At 39.0% G+C, this 24,453-nt stretch overlaps 3 protein-coding genes and 1 pseudogene across 3 annotated transcripts; all 4 read left to right on the top strand.

Annotated features, from left to right (window-relative positions):
* The first annotated feature begins 2,567 nt into the window (after positions 1–2,567).
* On the top strand, positions 2,568–5,757 carry LOC124410453 (glucose dehydrogenase [FAD, quinone]-like). Its single transcript, XM_046888834.1, has 3 exons — positions 2,568–3,805; positions 4,948–5,227; positions 5,311–5,757. Exons 1-3 carry the CDS (start codon positions 2,568–2,570, stop codon positions 5,755–5,757), a joined length of 1,965 nt encoding a protein of 654 aa, XP_046744790.1.
* A 2,223-nt stretch (positions 5,758–7,980) lies between these two features.
* On the top strand, positions 7,981–11,236 carry LOC124410158 (glucose dehydrogenase [FAD, quinone]-like). The gene is made up of 3 exons (XM_046888321.1): positions 7,981–9,221; positions 10,431–10,710; positions 10,793–11,236. The coding sequence occupies exons 1-3, from the start codon at positions 7,981–7,983 to the stop codon at positions 11,234–11,236; spliced, it is 1,965 nt and encodes a 654-aa protein (XP_046744277.1).
* Positions 11,237–12,599: 1,363 nt separating this feature from the next.
* On the top strand, positions 12,600–15,984 carry LOC124410157 (annotated as a pseudogene).
* Positions 15,985–17,357: 1,373 nt separating this feature from the next.
* Positions 17,358–22,539, top strand: LOC124410156 (glucose dehydrogenase [FAD, quinone]-like). The gene is given in 4 exon segments (XM_046888320.1): positions 17,358–18,598; positions 21,102–21,381; positions 21,464–21,902; positions 22,460–22,539. Coding segments are annotated over 4 exon segments (2,040 nt in total).
* The last annotated feature ends 1,914 nt before the right edge of the window (positions 22,540–24,453 follow it).

The following is a 24,453-nucleotide window of genomic DNA, read 5'->3' as shown; positions in this document are numbered from 1 at the left end:
TGGTGGTTCGGGCGTCTCCCCCTTCCAGACCCCTTTTCGGGGTACACGGACTCGATACTAGTCTTGATTTGTGCCTTGCGCCATAATATATAAGATACAGTTTTTGGGGTATTTAGGTACCCATCAGGTTGTCCATCTTGTAGAATTGATCGGTGGAATCGGCAAATGATATGAGCATAAACGACAATAAACGACATAGACGGTCGCACGCCAAAGATATGAAATTTATGTGAACGATTGAACGCTATCCGGCGGTAAAAATCTCACACTACTGGGCAGAATGCTTTGAGATGTTGATACCAAATAATTTTCAATACGCGTATATACTACAAGTGTCGCAACAGATTCATATGTTGCGTGGAATTCTGTACGTAAGTAAAGTGTATGGTTTATGAACACCTTCTTCTCAAAGTAGCCCAATGAATAAGCACGAATTGGTGGATCCCGTTTTTGAATATTCCAGATTGACGGGAATCAATAAGTAAAGTGTATAGTTTATGAACACCCTCTTTTCAAAGTAGCCCAATGAATAAACACGAATTGGTGAATCCCGTTTTTGAATATTCCAGATTGACGGGAATCAAAAGGAATTCAACTTGGCATAAGTCAAATTTTTTTTAGCATTTTGAAACTGCAAACTTCAGACATGGAATGATTTATCGATTCATATTCAATTATTGGGATCAGCTGCGAATATTAAGAAATCTTTGCTTCCATACAAGTGAAAATTATAGCGGAATGAACATCGTTTTGCGCCTAACGGTCGCTTACTGCGTTACACTGAAGGTTTGCAGCCGGTCAGACCCGTTCCGTTCGGTTCGGATCGGTTCGGATCGGATCGGATCGGATCGGATCGGATCGCATCGTATCGAATCGGATCGCATCGGATCGGATCGGATCGAATCGGACCCGCAACAGTGTGTGTTGGCCCCAATGCGTGGACTACGCATACTTACGGTGGATAAGAAGAGATAAAACGAACGAATATTAAAGGAGTTGAATGATTGTTTATACAATTGATTCATTGTAAAAGATAACTATAGAGCAAAACGAAATGTTGTGGAGAAGAAATTGATCGTAGAAAGAAAAAGGCAAGTGTTCAGTTTGCTTGTGGGAAGAAAGGTGAATTTAGATGTTGACCGAATGGAAGATGACTCTTGAGAGTTAGTACATAGGAACAATTAGGATGTACGGGACTAGCTAGCTGCAGTTGAGCTGGCTCTGTGAGCAACTAGTAGTGTAAAGAGCAATCTGCTTGAGAGCTAGACGTAATAATTACCTTCGAGAAAGAACTGAAAATTTTCACGCTAGATCATGTATTCTCAAAATGAGATGGTCATGAGATCGGTATTGACCGGATTCCTGAATTTAAATAAAGTGTGCAGTGTGTGACATCGCGTCCCGGGAATAAATGTTTGTATATGACTAGATAAATTGATGTGAAATTATCTCTTGAATCTAACCTGATCTGACATCTTACCGAAATTAACACACGCATTCATTCATACAGCTTATTGAGTGTCCTGCTTGGCTTTGATATTTCTAATGTACATAGATGATCTCGATTACTAATGTAAATTTCAATTTAACAGAAAGAGAATTGCTCTAAATGGTCTCTAGTTATTTCATCAGCGATTCTTAGGTCAGTTCTCGGTACCAGCTAACTTGACCGTTTATGACATACCTATAATGTAGGGGACCGTTGTTGGTCTGTACGCAACTTTTCATTTAAGGGGAGGAAATGGTTGTCATAAGAATGTAATAATGAAATGATCGCGCGATAAACTTCGCTCAAGCGGCTAAAGAAAAATCTCGAAATGACAGACACCGCACGCTTCGAGCGATAAATAAAGACGTGACTGTTTTCAATGAAACGGACTTTTGAAAAATGTACGTCACGGCGTATTACCGGGCTCGTTTAACAGGTTGATCGACGTGGCGTGACTCCAGTAACAAATTGATTATAATGTACCTCGTGAAGTTGCGATTGTATGTTTGGATCGATCAACAATGAAGTTGCAATTCATTTTTTCTGTCATTCACTTTGAGCATAGCATTATAATCCATTCTCAATTACTAGTAGAATTACTAATAGATATACCCCGTAATAGAAACTTCAGAAACTTTTTATGCCACAGCTCTTGAGAATCATTTATATTCTGCATTCTAACAATAAATGAGAGTCATATTGCTTAGTATTCTACATGCCTTGTCAGGTGAATACTGAGTTTTATATATTCGCTATCTTGTTCACATTTGCATGCTCGGGTACCTCCTTCTATATACTTTAACCTGAGTACTTGTTAGAATTGCATACAAATTGACAAAATCATTATTATGCTTGGAAAAAGTTCACCTAAGGTAAAAATACCGGTGTGATGAGAAGATCATGTGATTTGTACCGCTATATTCACAAACCTACACACCCTTTTGACCTGAAGTATGCTCACAAATATTTTTCCGACTATAAAAACCAAGTATTTCAACGGAAGTCTAATCAGTATGTCGAGTTGAGTTGTCGATACAGCAACGAATTTTTGAAGCCGACATCAAATCACGGAGTGATAATGGATATTGTACCTGACAGAAATACACCTGTAACCCAACTGATTGTTCAGTGGGCATTTACCGGGATTCGCTTAGCATTATCCCCCGGGGCAACAATCGGGTACGTTGCATTTTTCGAACTTCTGATATTGCTTTTGCGACCTGACATTGTCGACAAGGATAACAGAGTACGCATCGTTCCAACGGAAGAGTTGCCAAGTCAGTTCGACTTTATAATAATCGGCGCAGGATCCGCAGGAGCTGTACTAGCTAACCGACTAACGGAAAATACAAACTGGACTGTCTTGCTACTAGAAGCTGGAGGTGATGAAAGAGTTATCTCCGATGTACCTGGATTGATGTATAATCTTGTGAACACTGATATGGATTGGAAATTCAAAACTGAACCTTCATCGACCCATTGTAAAGGCATGGTCAACAATCAATGCAGCTGGACCATAGGTAAATCACTTGGAGGGAGCAGCAGCCTTAATTACATGCTATACGTACGTGGAAACCGAAGAGATTACGACAACTGGAGGGATTTAGGAAATCCTGAATGGGGATACGATGACGTTTTACCGTATTTCAAAAAAGCAGAAAATATCACGATTCCCGGTCTCCGCGAGTCATCGTATCATGGGACCTCTGGCCCTCTGACAGTTGAAAACACAAAGTCTCAGCACCCGATACAAAGATACTTTTTGAAAGGTATATCTGAAATAGGCTACCATGAGGTAGATGTGAACGGTAAGACGCAAACTGGATTTAACCGAGCGCAAACCACTACTAGAAACGGATTGCGATGCAGCACGGAGAAAGCTTATCTGCGATCCACAGCTGATAGGAAAAACTTATACATCAGTACGAATTCTCTGGTCAATAAGATTCTCATTGATGAAGCTACAAAAACAGCTTACGGTGTTGAATTTGTCCGAGAAAACATAAGGCGCAGCGTTCGTGCAAGAAAAGAAGTAATACTCTCAGCTGGCGCTGTTCAATCGCCTCATCTGCTAATGCTCTCAGGAATTGGACCTAAAGAACACCTAGAAGAAGTTGGAGTAAAGGTTATTCGTGACAGCCCAGGAGTCGGGCAAAATCTTCAGGATCATGTTATGACTGGTGGACTCACTTTTCTAATTGATCCACCATATAACACACCTACAACTCTAGCAGAAGTATCGGAATTTCTGGTTAAGAAAGAGGGTCAACTATATGGTCTAGGCTTCTGCGACGTACTGGGTTTCATCAATACCAGGTGAATATTTTCAAGTATTACGAGACAAATTGTCAACTTGTAACAAAATAATCCACGTCTGACAGCCGTACATGCTATCTCTATAATGTAAAACAAATAACATAATCTTATATGCTTCTGAATTAGATACTTAAAATTTTTTCCTACTTATGAGGATCAATTTTGAGCAGTACGTTGAATTGTAAAGTACGCGGTTTCGTAAGTTATGCACAAAATCTGTGTCGCACGTTTGCAGATGGTTCTTCTAACCCCCATGCATTCTTTGCCCAAATCAGAATAATCGTAACAACAACAACAATAATAATAACTCAGATCCCTTTGTTTCTGGTTGTAATTAGGGTTTTATTCATATCATAGAAGTGTCATGTAGTTCACGGGTCTAATAAAGATCAAAGACGCACGATTTACTTCACATTCGGAACGTTTCATGTGTACTTAATGATGGACAGTTTTCTGGGCATCCAAGATGCCATATACTAAATGTGTAAAAATGAGAATTTTTCACTACAATGGTTTTGAATAGAAATAGTTTAACGTCATAACAATGTAATTTTTTCCAAAGTACCTGCAAGACTTAAACACAAACATGGCCTCTGTTTGTATACACATGATGACTGAGAATTTGGTGAATTATAGTAAGAAGTGTCATATATAATTGTAAAAACATGGGTAGCTCGACACTTCTTGAATCTTGTGTTTGTCGGGAGTTACTGTAATCAGTCTCGGATTTTCTATTCAATGACATTGAACTTAAAAAATTTTCTATGCATAGTCCAATCATAGAAATTACATACCAGACTAAGATCTGGCAAGAAATTCTAGTTTTAATTCCGTTGATAGTGGGTAGCAGGATAGTTTTACAGTAAGATTGAAAATATTAAAGCCTCAAACAGGGATTAAACAGTGATGCAAAAGCGGCAATAATTTAAGGTTACCCTTGTGGATGAAAGAAAGAGAAATACCGTCAGGGCCTGACGAGTAGGGTGGGGGGTACCGGTGATGACCGACGACACTGTGGAGAGATAGGCGAGAATTTGAACTGTTGTCTGGATAAACAGATAATTCATCACATATAAATTTTCATACAAATTTACACACAATTTATACAAATATCTCTAGCTAAACTATCTGTTTCGTTTTAGGTATGCCAACAGTTCTATCGATTTCCCGGACCTCCAATTATATCTTGGTTCAGGCGCTCAAAATTCAAACGGTGACGTTGTGAAGAGTATCGTTGGTCTCAGAGACGAGTTTTACGCAGCTTTATTTTCGGGTATAATTGATAAGGAAGCCTACAGTGTGACACCAGCGCTAATACATCCGAAAAGTAGAGGCTACATCAAGCTGAGAGATAATAATGTCGCACAACAGCCAATCATCGTTCCAAATTATTTCGACCACCCAGATGATCTGGAGGTTTTGGTATGTAGATAGTTTGTACATAAAAAACACATCAACATAGCTCAAGCTGAGACGGATTTTAATGACGATCTTCGAATTCACAGGTGGAAGGAGTCTTTTTTGCTTACAATCTCAGCCAAACCTCAGCTATGAAGAAACTGAATGCACGTATCAACTCTAACACGATCCCAGAGTGTGCTCATTTAAATTTTCCGTCACGTGATTACTGGCGTTGCTACGCACGATTTTTCACATTGTCTAATTATCACTACGCTTCCACTTGTAAAATGGGCCCTGCTGACGACAAAATGGCTGTGGTAGACTCACGTCTGAGGGTTCACGGTGTGAGTGGTCTTCGAGTTGTTGATGCTTCTGTTATGCCAATTATTCCATCCGGTAATATCAACGCACCAATTATTATGATCGCTGAAAAGGCAGCGGATCTTATCAAGAAAGATCGGAACCCCATCTTTTCTGGTGGATGCAGGACTTCGAATGTCAGAGCTTCGGAAAACATCTTCCCTGAATTTCAGAGCTACGCTGAGGCATAGCATTCAGAAAGATGATAGTTTGAACGATGAATTCACGACAACCACGAGAGTTTTCAAAATCGCATTGTTCCGACGGTGCAAAATCTCGAGTCGTTTCTACCGTACAAGCGCGAGTCGCTGGCGTGAAAGTGCCAATGAATATGCGAGTCGTAATTGAATGCGGTGGATTCAATAAAAGGACATTCTGAAATCCTGATATATCAAAATTTCGTTATTCACAGCGTCGGTCGTTCCAAATTCTGCGTAATAGAGTTTTTGTATATTTAGGATATCGAGTTTTCAGTGCTTGGCTTTTCAAAAAGTTATACGTCGAGTATTTGGTCGTTCAAGCTTTTGATCTTTCAGGATTCCAGACATGACCCAGATTGTTTATACGTAAACATATAAACTCGTTATGTATATATACAATTAGGTACAGGATACATTTATGAATGATCACTAATTTAATAAATAAATATATACAGTGATCAAGGGGTATGACAATTATCACGTACAACCAAGAATATCGTCGACGTAAATTTCTTCTAAACTCATTATTTCCACTCTGTAGGTATATGATTTCAAATGGCTTCATGGTGATTGTTTCTCCATTGTATTCACAGCGGAAATGACTAATGCCATCGAATAGATACTATACGTAAAACATAACTTGATGGACTTTCTCAAATCTTTATTCATTGCTCACATTGGTTTTATGTACGTAATATAACGAACTCCAATATTCAAGGGCCAGTTGAAAATGAAGTAAATGAATGAAACGAAAAGAGTGGTAAATACTGGAAAAAACGAAGTAGGCATAAGTGAGAGAATCGTATAAAGGAGTCACGTAAAGATAATAATTAAAAATCTCTGATAACAGCGACGAATTTCGATGAATCCCATTCCCTGACCTCCCTTACACTCTCTTATGACGAGGTAGTACCTACTGTACACCCGAGGAAAGTCTGTAAATATGAAACGTTGTAACGAGGCACTTGCGAAGTGATTTATAGCAAAGAGTTCGGTCGACTCACTTGATATTTCTGTGGTACTAACTTCCTCTTGAAATAGTCACCTAAATCAGCATCATTCCGTATTTCATATCACGGACATGTACTGGATTTGTACACGTAATGCAAGTCGCTGACGAATTGAAGATTATCAAAATTTTGAATGACGAATTAAAGTAACCGTAGAGCTCGATATAGAATCGAAAAGTAGCAAAGTAGCCTGATCAAACGGAAAGCCGGCAATGTTAGAATGTTCTAGAAAGATTCGTAACTCGATTAATCGTGTCATTTAATTTATGTTCTATTAATTTTGCAAAATGGTTCTAGTTTTAATGCTTCTTCTTTTGTAAAACTGTAATTTTTATTTTGTTTTGTTTTGTTATCACAGATACTAAAAGCTTAAATTATTTTTTAATATCTGACGAATCTTAAGATATCGATTGTACATTATTTTGTTGCCGTTTCGTATCTGACGTTGAATTGAAAAATCTGTACCTCTTCTCGGACCAAATCTAGATCAGAGACAGTTTAGGTGAACCGAACACTTAGTGGACCGCATTGTTTTTTTATTTTATTCATGTCAGGGACGCCAGTTTGAGGAACCCAAGTCTGACGGAGAGCCATTGATCTAGTCCCTGGTCTGAGCTTAGGGAAATTCGGAAAACAATGAAAGAACAGGGACAATAAACTGGATGCAAGAAATTTCTGTTCTCATTTGCACTTCGCGAGTGCGTGAACACGGATCTTCAAGCTTGCTATAGCTGGCTAACTACGTATGAACATTATACATGAGACATATAACGCATGGAAAAAAAATATTTAAACCCGAACACTCACTAGACCAGGTACTTGGAATGTGAGGGTGGGGACGAGAAAATAAATGCCTAAGCCTGAGTACGTATTTGACTTTGTAAGTAGAATGTATAAATAGGGATAGGAAAAAAATATTTGAGCCTAAGTACTTGTTCGAATCGCATACACATTAGCAAAATCATTATTATACGCATATACTGATAATCTAAGTTGGAAATACTGGTATGATGAGGATCATGTGATTTGTACCGCTATGTATGCAAACATACGCACCCGTTTGACCCGAAGTATGCGCATGCACACGAATATTTTTTCGAATATAAAAACCGGGCATTTTGACGGAAGTCTGATCAGTATTTCATGTTCGGTTCTCGATACAGCAAAAAATTTTCAAAGCCGACATCAAATCACAAGAGTCAGAATGGAAATTGTACCCGACAGAAATACGCCTTTACCCCAACTTATTGTTAAGTGGGCATATACCGGGATCCGCTTAGCCTTATCCCCCGGGGCAACAATCGGGTACTTTGCATTTTTCGAACTTCTGATATTGCTTTTGCGACCTGACATTGTCGACAAGGATAACAGAGTACGCATCGTTCCAACGGAAGAGTTGCCAAATCAGTTCGACTTTATAATAATTGGATCGGGATCTGCAGGAGCTGTACTTGCCAACAGATTAACGGAAAATAAGAATTGGACTGTCTTGCTTTTGGAGGCAGGAGGTGAGGAAGGAGTCATCTCTGCTGTACCTGCATATTCTTTCGAACTTTTAAACACAGGTTTGGACTGGCAATTCAAAAGTGAACCTTCGTCGACGTATTGTCAAGGCATGGTCAACAATCAATGCCCCATGTACACAGGTAAAGTACTTGGAGGAACCAGCAGCATCAATACCTTACTATACGTACGTGGAAATCAAAGAGATTACGACAACTGGGAGGATTTAGGAAATCCTGGTTGGGGATACGATGACGTTTTACCATATTTCAAGAAGGCAGAAAATGTCACGATTCCCGAACTCCGCGAATCACCTTATCGCGGAACCTCCGGCCCACTGACAGTTGAAAACCCAAGGTACGAGCACCCGATAAAAAGATACTTTTTGAATGCTACATCTGAAATGGGTTACCGTCAGGTGGATATAAACGGTAAGACGCAGATGGGATTTGATAGACCACAAAGCACGACAAGAAATGGCCTCCGATGCAGCACGGAGAGAGCCTATCTGCGATCCGCAGCTGATAGGAAAAACCTATACATTAGTACGAATTCTTTGGTCCATAAGATTCTCATGGATAAAACTACAAAAACAGCTTACGGTGTTGAATTTGTCCGAGAAAACATAAGGCGCAGCGTTCGTGCAAGAAAAGAAGTAATACTCTCAGCTGGCGCTGTTCAATCGCCTCATCTGCTAATGCTCTCAGGAATTGGACCCAAAGAACACCTGGAAGATGTTGGAATTAAGGTTATTCACGACAGCCCCGGAGTCGGGCAAAATCTTCAGGATCATATTACGATTGGTGGACTCACTTTTCCAATTGATCCACCATATGACACATCCACAACAACTCTAGCACAAGTTACAGACTTTCTCGTGAAAAGAGAGGGTCACCTATTTGGTATAGGCGTCTGCGAAGTACTGGGTTTCATGAAAACTAGGTGAATATTCTTGAGTATTACGAGACAAATTGTCAACTCGAACCAGAGTAATCCACCACTGACTGATGTATAATGCATTATCTCTACATTACAAAAAAACAAAATGGTAATGACATCATCTCATGTACCTTTGAAATAGAAATTTTCAGCCTTTTTCACCACCTCACAGGGTGCGTCTTGAGCCCGACACAAAGTCTGCCATGAACATAACTTTAAAATGGCCAAGTGACTATTACGCGTACCTGACTGTCCGGTATTTGTAAATGGTACTTCTAAACCCCGACAGATCCTTTGCCCTTCTCGGCGAATGCGTGATAATTCAATCTTACTGTGGAATATACCTATAATGATGGACCTGAAATAGTTACTTATACATCCATGATGCGTGAAATTGGAAAGTTTTCACCACAGTAGTTCCGCATAAAAATTGTTCAAGAATTTGATTATTTTTATGTATCTGCAGGACTTGAAGACAAGCAGAGCTTTCTATTTGTGTACAGATAATTACTGATAATTTAGTGATTTATAGTAACATCGATCACGTGTGACAGTAAAATAAGCATGACGATTTTTTTTAAATTTCGTGTTTATGAGAAGTTACTGTAGTGAGCCTTATAGTGAGAGTACAATTTAAAATTGTTTGTACGCAGAGTTCAATCAAAGCGTGATGTATGTGTACACAAAATCTGCAAAACATGTCGAGATCTGATTGACAGATTAGACACTTCAAGAATTGCAGTTGTAATTCCGTTTCTGATGGATACATGAAAGGATTATGCTTGCAACATGTGTATTCGAAAGACTGACATTATACGGGTTATTCCGTGTTTTGGTTGAACATTTTTCTGAATCAACAGGTGATTCATCACGCATGAGTCTACTTATGTAAGACAGTATGGCTTACGCATCATTTTTTCCCTGCATTTCGTCCGATAAAGTAATCGTTTTTGCAACATCATAAAATAGAGCATCGGAATGCGTAAAGTGGATTTTTATATCCTAGTAGTTAAAAGTGCTCTTTTTTGAATTCCGGTATAAAAAAAGGATGGATTGCATAATGGAAGCAAAGTATTTTTCTCTCCACGTATTTGCAACTTACGCCCGGCGTGAAGCGACCTGCTTTGTCGGTACACCTGGTACCTGACACACATTCTCATACTAGGAGGTATTATACAAATATCTTTGGTTAAACATTTCATATTTTTTTAGGTACGCCAACAGTTCCAATGATTACCCAGATCTCCAAATATTCATGGGTTCAGCGGCTCTAAATACGAATAGTGAACTCGTTAAGAGCGTCTATGGTCTCAGAGACGACTTTTACTCAGCCTTATACGCGGATATAATCGATAAGGAAGCATACAGTGTGGTGCCGTCACTGATACACCCGAAGAGTAGAGGTTACATTAAGCTGAGAGACAATAATGTCGCACACAAGCCAATCATAGTTCCGCTGTATTTCGACCATCCGAATGATCTGGAGGTTTTGGTACGTTCATAATTTTTGTATTGAGAAACACCTACATAACTGGAGATCATAAAGATTTTATGAACGATTTTTGGATCCACAGGTAGAAGGAGTCTATTTTGCCTACAACCTCAGCCAAACCTGGGCTATGAAGGAATTAAATGCACGTCCCAACTCCAACGTGATTCCAGAGTGTGCTTATTTGAATTTCCCGTCACGAGATTATTGGCGTTGCTACGCACGATTTTTTTCATGGAACCTGTATCACCATACTTCTACTTGTAAAATGGGCCCTGCTGACGACAAAATGGCTGTAGTAGACTCACGCCTGAGGGTCTACGGCGTAAATCGTCTTCGGGTTGTGGATGCTTCTATTATGCCAACTATTACATCCGGAAATCCCAACGCGCCGACTATCATGATCGCTGAAAAGGCAGCAGATCTTATCAAGAAAGATAACCCCATCTTTTCCGGTGGATGCAAGACCTCAAATGTCAGAGCTTCGGAAAACATCTTCCCAGCATGGCAAGGCTACGATTACGCATAGCATTCAGAAAGATGATAGTTCGAACGATGAATTTACGACGACCATGAGAGTCTTCGAAAACGCATTCTTCCGACGGTGCAAAATCTCGAGTCGTTTCTACTGTACAAGCACGGGTCGCTGGCGTGAAAGTGCCAATAAATATGCGAGTCGTAATTGAATGCGGTGGATTCCATAGAAGGACATTCTGAAATCCTGGTATATTAAAATTTCGTTATTCACAGCGTCGGTCGTTCCAAATTCTGCGTAATAGAGTTTTTGTATATTTAGGATATTGAGTTTTCAGTGCTTGGCTTTTCAAAAATTTATACTCCGTGTATTTGGTCGTTCAAACTTTTGATCTTTCGGGATTCCAAACATGACCCAGATGGTTTATACGTGAACATATAAACTAATTATGTATAAACACGATTAGGTACATGATACGTTTATGAATGATCACTAATTTAATAAATAAATATGTACAGTGATCAAAGGGTATGACAATTATCACATACAACCAAGAATATCGTCGACGTAAATTTCTTCTGAACTCATTATTTCCACTCTGTAGGTATATTATTTCAAATGGCTTCATGGTGATTGTTTCTCCATTGTATTCACAGCGCAAATGACTAATGTCATCGAATAAATACTGTATGTAAAACATAACTTGATGGACTTTCTCAAATCTTTATTCATTTATCACATTGGTTTTATGTACGTAATATAACGAACTCCAAGAGAGAAGAGTATCCCGAGAGATTCCTTCAGTTCTGTGAACTTGTGACAGGCTGTTATAAAACGTCATATTCAAGATAATTCTATAAGTCTATGTGTTTCCTCTGCTAAGTCATCGACTATAGTAAGAGATCTGACTCCATCTACATCTCTGTGAGTCTATGATGTGATTCGAATGCAAGAAGTTTCTGTTCTCATGCGTACTTCGCGAGCGCGTGAACACGGAACTTCAAGCCTACTATAGCTGACTACGTACGAATGGAAAGGGAAAAAAAATTTGAATCTGAACACTTACTGGACCAGGGATTTGGAATGTGTGGGTACGGACGAGAAAATAAATACTTGAACCTGAGTACCGATATGACTTGGTAAGTAGAATGTATAAATAGGGACAGAAAAAAAAATATTTGAGCCTAAGTACTTATTTAAGTCACATACACATTAGCCAAATCATTATTATACGCGTACAGTGATAATCCAAATTAGAAATACTGGTATGATGAGGATCATGTGATTCGTACCGTTATGTACGCAAACATCCGCACCCGTTTGACCCGAAGTATGCGCATGCGCACAAATATATTTGCGGATATAAAAACCAAGTGTTTCCACGGAACTCTGATCAGTGTCATGTTCAGTTTTTGATACAGCAAAAAATTTTCAAAGCCGACATCAAATCACAAAGTCAGAATGGATATTGTACCCGACAGAAACACGCCTCTACCCCAACTGATTGTTAAGTGGGCATATACCGGGATCCGCTTAGCCTTATCCCCCGGGGCAACAATCGGGTACATTGCATTTTTCGAACTTCTGATATTGCTTTTGCGACCTGACATTGTCGACAAGGATAACAGAGTACGCATCGTTCCAACGGAAGAACTGATGGACCAATACGACTTTATAATAATTGGGTCGGGATCTGCAGGAGCGGTAATTGCTAACAGATTAACGGAAAATGAAAATTGGACTGTCTTACTTTTGGAGGCAGGAGGTGATGAAGGAGTCATCTCTGCAGTACCTGCATTTTCTTTCGATCTTTTAAACAAGGGCTTAGACTGGCAATTCAAAAGTGAACCTTCGTCGACCTATTGTAAAGGCATGGTCAACAATCAATGCCCCATGTACACAGGTAAAGTACTTGGAGGAACCAGCAGCATCAATGCCTTTGTATACGTACGTGGAAATCGAAGAGATTACGACAACTGGAGGGATTTAGGAAATCCTGGTTGGGGATACGATGACGTTTTACCATATTTCAAAAAGGCAGAAAATGTCACGATTCCCGAGCTCCGCGAATCACCTCATCGCGGAACCTCCGGCCCCTAACAATTGAAAACCTAAGGTACGAGCACCCGATAAAAAGATACTTTTTGAATGCTACATCTGAAATGGGTTACCGTCAGGTGGATATAAACGGCAAGACGCAGATGGGATTTGATAGACCGCAAAGCACGACAAGAAATGGCCTCCGATGCAGCACTTCGAAAGCCTATTTGCGATCCACAGCTGATAGAAAAAACCTATACATTAGTACGAATTCTTTGGTCAGTAAGATTCTCGTGGATAAGGCTACAAAAACAGCTTACGGAGTTGAATTTGTCCGAGAAAACATAAGGCGCAGCGTTCGTGCAAGAAAAGAAGTAATACTTTCAGCGGGCGCTGTTCAATCGCCTCAACTGCTAATGCTCTCAGGAATTGGACCCAAAGAACACCTGGAAGATATTGGAATTGAGGTTATTCACGACAGCCCAGGAGTCGGGCAAAATCTTCAGGATCATGTTACGATTGGTGGACTCGCTTTCCTAATTGATCCACCATATAACGCCTCTACAACAACCCTAGCACAAATAACGGACTTTCTCGTAAAAAAAGAGGGTCGGCTATATGGTATAGGCATCGGTGAAGTACTTGGTTTCATCAAAACCAGGTGAGTACTCTTAAGCATTACGAGACAAATTGTCAACTCGAACCAGAATAATCCACCACTGTCTGACGTATAATGCATTATCTCTACATTGCAAAATAACAAAAACGTGAGAAGATAATCTCATGTACCTTTGAAATAGAAATTTTTAATCTGTTTCCCCGCCTCTCAAGGTGCGTCTTGAGCCCGACATGAAGTCTTATCATGAACGCAACTTTAAAATAGTAAAGTTACGATTATGTGTACCTAACTGTTCGATCTTTGTAGATTGGTCTTCTGAACCCCGACACATCATTTGCCCTTCTGTGCAAATGTGTGATAACTCAATATTACTGTAGAATATACCCAATGATGAACCTGAAATAGTAGCTTTCGTGTACGTCCATAATGCTGCATACTAGATATGTGATATTGGATAGTTTTTACTAGAGTGGTTTTGCATAGAAAACGTTCAACGATGTGACTTTTTCGACGTATCTGCAGGACTTGAACACAAGCACGGCTATTATTTGTATATAGATGAGTACTGATAATTCAGTGATTTATAGTAATATTTATCAGGTATGATAGTAACATAAGCATCATGATTTTTTTTAAATTCTGTATTTATCAGAAGTTGCTGTAGTCAGACTCGGATTTTCTTCAAAATCAGATTGTAATTAAAAATTGTTCGTATGCACAGTCCGATCAGAGTGATGCACGTGTTTACAGTTCTAATTCTATTTATGATAGATACATTGAAGGATTATGCTTGCGACATGTTTATTCGGAAGGCTGACATTCTGCGAATTATTCAGCGTTTTGGTTGAACATTTCTCTGGATTAACAAGTGATTCATCACGCATAAGTCTACTTGTGTACACAGTATGGCTCACGCTTCATTTTTTTCCTACGTTTCGTCCGATAAGAGAATAATTTTTGCAACATCATGAAATGGAGCATCGGAATGCGTAAAGTGGATTTTTATATCCTAGTAGTTAAAAGTGCCCTTTGTTGAATTCCGGTATAAACAAAGTATGGAGTGCATCATGGAAGCAAAGTATTTTTCTCTCCACGTATTTGCAACTTACGCCAGGCGTGAAACGACCTGCTTTACCGGTACACCTGGTACCTGACACACATTCCCATACTAGAAAGTATTATACAAATATCTTTGGTTAAACATTACATTTTTTTTAGGTACGCCAACAGTACCAATGATTACCCAGATCTCCAAATATTCATGGGTTCAGCGGCTCTAAATACGAATAGTGAACTCGTTAAGAGCGTCTATGGTCTCAGAGACGACTTTTACTCAGCCTTATACGCGGATATAATCGATAAGGAAGCATACAGTGTGGTGCCGTCACTGATACACCCGAAGAGTAGAGGTTACATTAAGCTGAGAGACAATAATGTCGCACACAAGCCAATCATAGTTCCGAATTATTTCGACCATCCGAATGATCTGGAGGTTTTGGTACGTTCATAATTTTTGTATTGAGAAACACCTACATAACTGGAGATCATAAAGATTTTATGAACGATTTTTGGATCCACAGGTAGAAGGAGTCTATTTTGCCTACAACCTCAGCCAAACCTGGGCTATGAAGGAATTAAATGCACGTCCCAACTCCAACGTGATTCCAGAGTGTGCTTATTTGAATTTCCCGTCACGAGATTATTGGCGTTGCTACGCACGATTTTTTTCATGGAACCTGTATCACCATACTTCTACTTGTAAAATGGGCCCTGCTGACGACAAAATGGCTGTAGTAGACTCACGCCTGAGGGTCTACGGCGTAAATCGTCTTCGGGTTGTGGACGCTTCTATCATGCCAAACATTACCTCCGGAAATCCACACGGGCCAATCATCATGATCGCCGAAAAGGCCGCAGATCTTATTAAGAAAGATTGGAATCCCATCTTTTCCGGTGGGTGTAGGACTTCGAATGTCAGAGCTTCGAAAAAAAACTCCCCGAAGTTGTGAAGCTACCATGACGCATGATATTCAGAAAGACCGATAATTCGAACAAGGAAATAACGAACAAGCGAGACCCAAAAAACGCATCGTCCCGACTGTGCAAGATCCCGAATCCTTGCGACGCAAACGCGAAACGCTAGAGCGTTACAAAATTAACATGTATCTTGATGTTTATTTCGTCATCTTATATTTTCTTTCATAACCTTATCTACTGTTATTATGAGTGCAGAATGTCATACACAATTCAGACGACTTATTGACCATCCATTATGCCATTATTTAAATATTTTGCAAAATGTTTTCGTACTTACATAAGTGTTTTGTTGAACCTGCAAACCACTTCAGAACACACTCATTCTGGAAGCGCTTGAAATCTCACTTGAAATCTCTTGGATTCACTTTGAGTTTACTTGAATTCGCTGTCGATCTATTTTTGAGTGGAAACTCCCTCGATGCTACTTATCCTACATCGTATATGGTACATAACTCATATCCAGCCGCCATACTGAATTAGGTGAGAGATCCCAACAGTCACTTGCCAGGATGCGCACGCGATCAGTGGTTGTAGCGGATTTATATATCCTTCATCCTTACTATTTTCGGCACCTTTTAATCTTTCCGTATAAAATATATGCCTGATTTTCAGTTTTATATATTTCACAACTGATCACGAATTATGACTTGAACTTGTCATCATTTTGAGTGACTGTGTATGACGGACGTCAACGGAATAAAAATATGTGTACTTGGAATATCAGCGAATCCATAATACATATCTGTCGGATTGAATTGTGGAAAAAAGAATATAAAGCTTTTCATTTTGATCACTAAACGTTTGCGTAGGTAAAGGATCATTTAATTTTTCACACATGTTTGGCAGCTGTTGCTAGATAATGGACCAAATTTCCTTCCAAACGCTGTATCTCTGGAATAAACTAACACAACTTGATTAGTCTTATAATATACAGGAAATAAATTCATATTCTTTCGAAAAATGTTAACAAACTTGACAGAACTTTCGAACTCACAAGATTATAGAAGCTCGAAAAAAAGATTCAAACTTGATTTTCACAGATTCTCTACTGCAGAGGGTCAGGTACGACAATAAAAAAAAAAAAAATGAAAAAATAAATCTGCAGGTCCGCTAATTTTTTCCTCGGGCAAGTATCTATGGCTGTAGGTGTAGAATTGCAATAAGTTTTCGTTCACTGCGAATAAACATATTATACTGCTTTGACGCAAGTTATTTTTACTACGTTGGGAATTTATTTTTTTGTCGGTCATGTATACAAGGTAAGAACATTATTATTATTTTGAAATGTCTGGCAAATAGATTAACACCTTTATGAAATAGCCGACGGTATTAATACAGCTGTGTTCGCAAACATTTGCGCACTTTTGAATTCAACTATGCGCACGCGCGCAAATTTGCTCACGAATATAAAAGAAAGGAATTTCGACGAATGATTGATGAATACCAGTGTCGTGTTCAACACCGAATCACAAAGTTAAAATGGACATTGTACCCAACAGAAATACGCCTATACCACAATTGATTGTTCAGTGGGCATATAACGGCATCCGTTTAGCTTTGTCCACCGGGGCAACAGTCTGGTACATTGCATGTTTTGAACTTCTAATATTGCTTTTGCGACCTGACATAGTCGACAAAGATAACAGAGTACGCATCGTTCCAACGGAAGAGCTGCCAAGTCAGTTTGACTTTATAATAATCGGTGCAGGATCCGCAGGAGCTGTACTTGCTAACCGACTAACCGAAAACACAAACTGGACTGTCTTGTTATTGGAGGCTGGAGGTGACGAAAGACTTATATCTGATGTAGTTGCATTTTCTTATAATCTTTTGAACACTGATATCGACTGGCAATACAAAACTGAACCTTCGTCGACCTATTGTCAAGGCATGGTCAACAATCAATGCCTCTGGCACAAGGGCAAAACGCTTGGAGGGAGCAGCAGCATTAATAATTTACTGTACATACGTGGAAATCGAAAAGATTACGACAACTGCAGGGATTTGGGAAATCCTGGATGGGGATACGATGACGTGTTGCCGTATTTTAAGAAGGCAGAAAATATCACGATTCCCGAACTCCGCGAATCATCTTATCGCGGAACCTCCGGCCCACTGACAGTTGAAAACCAAAAGCACGAGCACCCGATGCAAAGGTACTTTATGAACGCTATATCTGAAACAGGCTACCATGAGGTAGATGTGAACGGTGAGACGCAAACTGGATTTAACCGACCGCAAATCACTACTAGAAACGGATTGCGATGCAGCACGGAGAAAGCTTATCTGCGATCCACAGCTGATAGGAAAAACTTATACATCATTACGAATTCTCTGGCCAATAAGATTCTCATTAATGAACCTACAAAAACAGCTTACGGTGTTAAATTTGTCCGAGAAAACATGAAGCGCAGCGTTCGTGCAAGAAAAGAAGTAATACTCTCAGCTGGTGCAATTCAATCGCCTCAACTGCTAATGCTCTCAGGAATTGGACCTAAAGAACACCTAGAAGAAGTTGGAGTTGAGGTTATTCACGACAGCCCAGGAGCCGGGGAAAATCTACAGGATCATGTAGCGATTGGTGGCCTTACTTTTCTGATCGATCCACCATATAATGCATCTGCAACACCTCTAGCAGAAGTAACAGAATTTCTGGTGAAGAGAGAGGGTCAGTTATACGATATAGGCTTCTGCGAAGAAGTTGGTTTCATCAATACCAGGTGAATATTCTCAAGCATTACAAGACAAATTGACAATTCGTACAAAAATAATCCAGAACTTACAGACGTACGCGCAACCTCTGTAATCCAAAAAATACTAATCACATCCGCCATTGAACTCCATACTTTTAGATTTTTTTTCATCTACTCAGATGAATCTTACCTAGGCAGTAGGATGAATTTCAAGGCACGCGGGTCCGTAAGTCTTCCACAACATCTGTCATGAAAGTGACTATAAAATGGCCAAGTCATTATTTCGCGTACCTAACTACCACGAGTTTGCAGATGGTTCTTTTAAACCCTGACACATTTTCCACTGTAGCAAAAACAACAACAACAACGACGACGACGGAAATATTAACAATAATAATAATTCGAATCCTGTCATTATATGCTTTAAGGTGCTTATAAAGAAGCGTCGTAAACCTCGAAAACGCGGGGATGTAAAACTGCTATACCGCTTGAACGATCAGAGTGAAACTTGGGCAGTTAATGCCTTATTTTGGCAAAAAGTAGAGCGTTTTTTTGCTTTTTTAAAATTTTGATAAAAATTTTACAGATTGGTTACCACTCACAGAAATTGGCCAAATTTTCGCAGTTGCACTGAATGGATCGAACTATCCGGTATGATGCCACTCGGCGGTGATAAAACACAAATTTAGAGCCCAGTCCCATGAGATTTGATGGTGAAATGACGAAATGGCAGCTGATCTGGTTTTCGATTACGAAGTACACTGAAATCTCATTTTGGCGACATTTGTTACCGACATAACGCGCATGCCGGTAATGTAATTCCGTCTAATATCGGTAAGAAATTACCGACAAATGTCACCAAAATGAGATTTCGGCGTTCTTTGTAATCGAAAACCAGATCAGTTACCATTTCGCCACTTTACTATCAAATCTCATGGGAATGGGTTCAAAATGTGTGTTTTATCACCGCCGAGTGGCATCATACCGGATATTCCGATCCATTCAGTGCAACTGTGAAAATTTGGCCAATTTCTGTAAGTGGTAACCAATCTGTAAATTTTTTTTTCCTAATTTCAAAAAAGTAAAAAGCCGCTCCACTTTTTGCCAAAATAAGGCATTAATTGCCCAAGTTTCACTCTGATCGCTTGAGCGGTATAGGCGTTTTGCATCCCCGCGTTTTCGAGGTGTACAACGGGTCTTTATAAGCACCTTAAATCTGACTTTTTTGCATTTAGAAGAAGTGGAATTCGTCTAGATTTGCTGGTATCGAGATGTAGTTTTTTTCACAGATAGGAGCACTAATGCCCACTAAAACCTCGCAGTCACAGATTTTTTTTAAATCGGAGTTACCCGATAAACACATATTATCAGTTTTAGATTTTCTTTGCAGTCAGATTAAATTTCAAAATTTTTTTCATGCATAGTACAATCATATTGTGATGCATCCATACGAAAGATTTAGAAAACATATAAAGATCTGACTAACAAATCAGTCTTCTATATCTCCGAGGTTCTATTCACTGGATCTCGTCTATTCTTAAAATCAAATTTTTGGTTCTACCTTTTAATAATTTTCGAAGTATCTTTCACACCATAGCACTATTGTTTTTACTGTCATCAATCGTATGTTCGTAACGTTATTTTTACCATCTCTCATCCTAATCATTACCTCGTTCGTTTTCCTTCTGCAGTTCTTCCAGTCCTCATTTCCTCTAATTTTTACAATTCTCAAACATCTATCTCTCTTCTCTATGAGTTTTTTCTATTACATTATTTACTAGTATCCCCTTCGTCTCTTTATTATATTCTAACGTTACATCGTTCTTATTTTCTTGGGTAAAATAATTTCGTTTGACAAATTCAGAATGTGAAAGTCACGAAATATCTAAAATTTGGAATACAGTTTTTTTGGTAAATTTCAGGAGCTTCATTTTTTCTTATCCAAACGAATTTATTTCTTACTACAAGTCGAAATGTTACCAATCTCTACTGTTGCATAAAATTTCAGTTCGCTTCCGCGCGATGCCGAGCTGTGCCACGTAGTGTGCGCCTAGTGTCACTTACTTTGACTATTACAAGAGTCTATGCATCACTGATGTGAAGATACCTAATCAGACAAATTCTCCATGCAATGCCAATTACAAATATATAAAAAAAGTTTTAATCAACGCAACAATAATGCCAACGAATGTATTTCTGTACCTAAATTACCACTTCTTGCAGGGATAAACTTGCTTAAGTTATTTTCGCAATAACTTTTTGGGTAGTTTCATTCAACGTTGCATGTCAAACTACACTGATTGCGGGATTTTTGCATCAGTGCTGTGTAGACTTCAATAACAGTCAAAGTAGGTAACATTCTGCTTAGTCGGTGAGGGTTGCTTAGAACCCTCTTAATGTGAAAAGATACGGTACGCATAATTCGTGCTCAGTATGGAAACCATGATTTTTCTGGATTAACAAATGATTCATCGCGTACATAAATCTATCGATAAAAATATCTCTGGTCAAAGGATTCCTTTCTTCTTAGATATGCCAACAATTCTATTGATTTCCCGGACCTCCAAATATTCATTGGTGGTACCGCTCAGAATACGGAAAGTGAACTTGTTAAAAGTATTTTGGGTCTTAGAGACAACTTTTACGCAGCCTTATTTTCGAATATAATCGATAAGCCAGCCTATGGCGTGATACCATCGCTGGTACACCCGAAGAGTAGAGGTAACATCAAGCTGCGAAACAACAATTTCAAACAGAAACCAATCATATTTCCAAATTATTTCGACCACCCGGATGATATGAAGGTTTTGGTACGTAAATAATTCTTATAATGAATAACACCAACGAAACCAGAGTAGAGGAAGTTTTTATGTGCGATCTTTTAATCCACAGGTGGAAGGAGTTTTTTATGCCCTGAATCTCAGCCAAACCTTTACGATGAAGAAATTAAATGCACGTTTCAACTCTAACACGATTCCAGAGTGCGCTCATTTGAATTTCCCGTCACGAGATTATTGGCATTGCTATGCACGATTTTTTTCAATGAGTGTGTATCACTATGCTTCGACTTGTAAAATGGGCCCTGCTGACGACGAAATGGCTGTAGTGGACTCACGCCTGAGGGTTCACGGCGTGAGTGGTCTTCGGATTGTTGATGCCTCAATTATGCCAACCATAACGGCCGGTAATATCAACGCTCCAACTATTATGATCGCCGAAAAGGCATCAGATCTTATCAAGGAAGATTGGGATTACATCTCTTCCAGTAGATGCAGTATATAGGATATTGTGTGAGTTTCGGAAAAAATCTCCTCGAAGTTGCCGACGCGATGTTCGAAAAGATCGATAATTCGAACAAGTGTTACATCTTTGATTCATATTGTCCGTAAATTATAAATAAATGGATTTATTTATCATTTCTTGTTATATTTTTTATAAATGTACAAGGTTCCAAGTACCGTCTTATATTTTGTTTGAACATTTTGTCAAATCAGAAGACGAACTCGAAAAAGAAAATTTCTCTCAACTAGAATCAGTCACTCGAGAAAGATTTTTCTGCCGAACCACTTCAAAAGAATCCTTCCACTAATGCAGTTCTAAAAAATCTACTTGTTCGACAATTAATTGACTCTACGAGATGTTTTAAGTACTTATTTAAAATCTTCTCGCAATAGAAGTTGTAAATCTTGACCTCTTGGTGAGGCACTTCTTAATTAGAAAGTCAAAGTACGCGAATAAAAAAATTTCATATTGGTGATTACCAACTTTGTCTTTTTTTTGCAAGGTTTTCACTGGTGGAGTGGTTTCGCAAAGAATTTGTTCAAGAATTTGATTTTTTTTACGTATCTTCAGGACTTGAACATAAGCACGGCTTTTATTTGTGTACAGATGACATTCATATTGAGGTGGCGCATCGCGGATCGCACTTCGATCTTTCTGCCTGTCTCCGGCTTGTGGTCGAGAGTTAACATAGAATCCTTGCTCATTAAAATCATTTTTTTTTTTAACCATTTTCGTTGGCGATGCATCGCGGATTGAACTTCGGTCCTTCTGCCTGTCAGAACCGTTTGAATTTTCTTATAACATTTTTGGATTTGAATTAAATAACTCTTCCCACTGGGAAAGCGTCGCGAAGTGTACTTTGGTCTCTCTGCCTGTCGAATCCTTTGACATTACGAGTTAAATCAACAGTGGTGCCCGCCGATTGACTTCGGTCTTTCTTGCTCGCTAAACTGTCTTGATTTTTGCATGTAAGGAGCAGATCTTAGTATTCAAATTCATTCTTTAGCTTCATGCAATCCGCCCAGTAAACTCAAATATACAACTTCCCGTATTACGCACTTTTGCGAATATTAAATTACTAGTGTAACTTTATTTTCTCGATCTATATAGTATCTCATATCGTCAGTAGGCCCTTGTAAAATTAAGAAGGACAAAGCCGAACGCGAAATTATTATGTAATTTATGAACAGTGAGAAGGAAAAATCTCCACACTCCGGCTCCGAAATTAAAAGTTTTTGTATCTCACACATGATTTTTCAGAATCTTTTCAGATTCCTAAATTGTGTCCATCAATAAGATCGTTTTGATTAATTGTAGAAAATTTGAAGCGTGTCGAAAAAATATAAAATAAAGAAATTAGTGAAGTGAGAACAATCATATAAAAACTTGCGGGTCAAATTGCAGAAGTCAAGAAGCGTACGTAGGTCGAAATAAGCTAGACTACCCCATAAGCAAACATTTTAAAAAACACAGATTCTTTTTCAACATTAACACGTACGATAAAAATGAGTTACGGAACATGATGGGTCAGGAACATATAAATAATCTCACCTCGATGAATAAAGAATATAGTTCGCTTAGAGAAATCGATATGAGTAGTGTCGTCTCTAAATTTGCATACATTAAATCCGAAAAAGATTATTTGTAATAGTTCTGTTTTATTTAACACCCTAATCTTACGAACCTAAAGCAAGCTGAGGGCCTCTCGATAGAATTTGCTACGGGCCCCGCGCTGACTTAATCGGGCACTGAGTATGCGATTAAATCGATTGGCTTTCAGCCAAAGAAGTGTGTTTAATAGTCGGCTGTTACAAGATTGCAGCACAGTGTCAAGTCGATGCATTTTCTCGTTAGAATGTCTTGCCGACTGACAAATTTGCGAGCTACAACGCGGGGGTGTGGTTCACCCGTTAAATTGAATATTGAGAAGGAGCAGCAGTCTGAATGGTGTTCGGTGATTTCGCTGGTGTATCGATATTTCATTAAATTTTTTAATTTACAATTTTCATAAGTTTTACCACGTATGAGCACTGAAAATGGCTGATTCGATCAGAGCGTTTTATAAGCCTTCGGATACCTGACTTTCATTTGAAGATTCCATCGACCGAAATTATCAGGTTGCTACACTGTTCTTCATTGTACATAAGACGGATTCGTGGCTCGATCCGAGCTCTACAAATGAAGACCGCGTGCATTACGATGCATCACGTGATTTGTTGAATGTATTTCTTCACACAGTGCATTTATAAAAGTTATACTGACTTTGGAAATTATTATACGGAGGGACTATTTTCAGATAAAAAAAACGACTTATCGAACCTAAAACGCGTTGCAGATGTTGACTGGAAATGCAGTGTCTCGGGATCTTTGTTAGGCAAAACCGAGGGCAAAACTTTAGTTTTGACGATATTGTATCCCTGCTTGCGATGCATCGTGGTAGATCCATGCAGATAGGCGAACACGAATCAACATTAAATACGTTGATCGGAATGATTTTATTACGAATCTTGGCGGAGGACGCCCGATTCTTCCGCACCTGCCGGAGTCTCACTTTCGCGTTTCCAGATATCTGAGTAAATCCTGGTGTACGGATTGCCCAA

This window comes from Diprion similis, chromosome 9, assembly GCF_021155765.1.
Source record: "Diprion similis isolate iyDipSimi1 chromosome 9, iyDipSimi1.1, whole genome shotgun sequence".
Lineage (NCBI taxonomy): Eukaryota > Metazoa > Arthropoda > Insecta > Hymenoptera > Diprionidae > Diprion > Diprion similis.
Note: the sequence above shows the minus strand (reverse complement) of the source record. Positions and strands in the feature narration are given on the sequence as shown.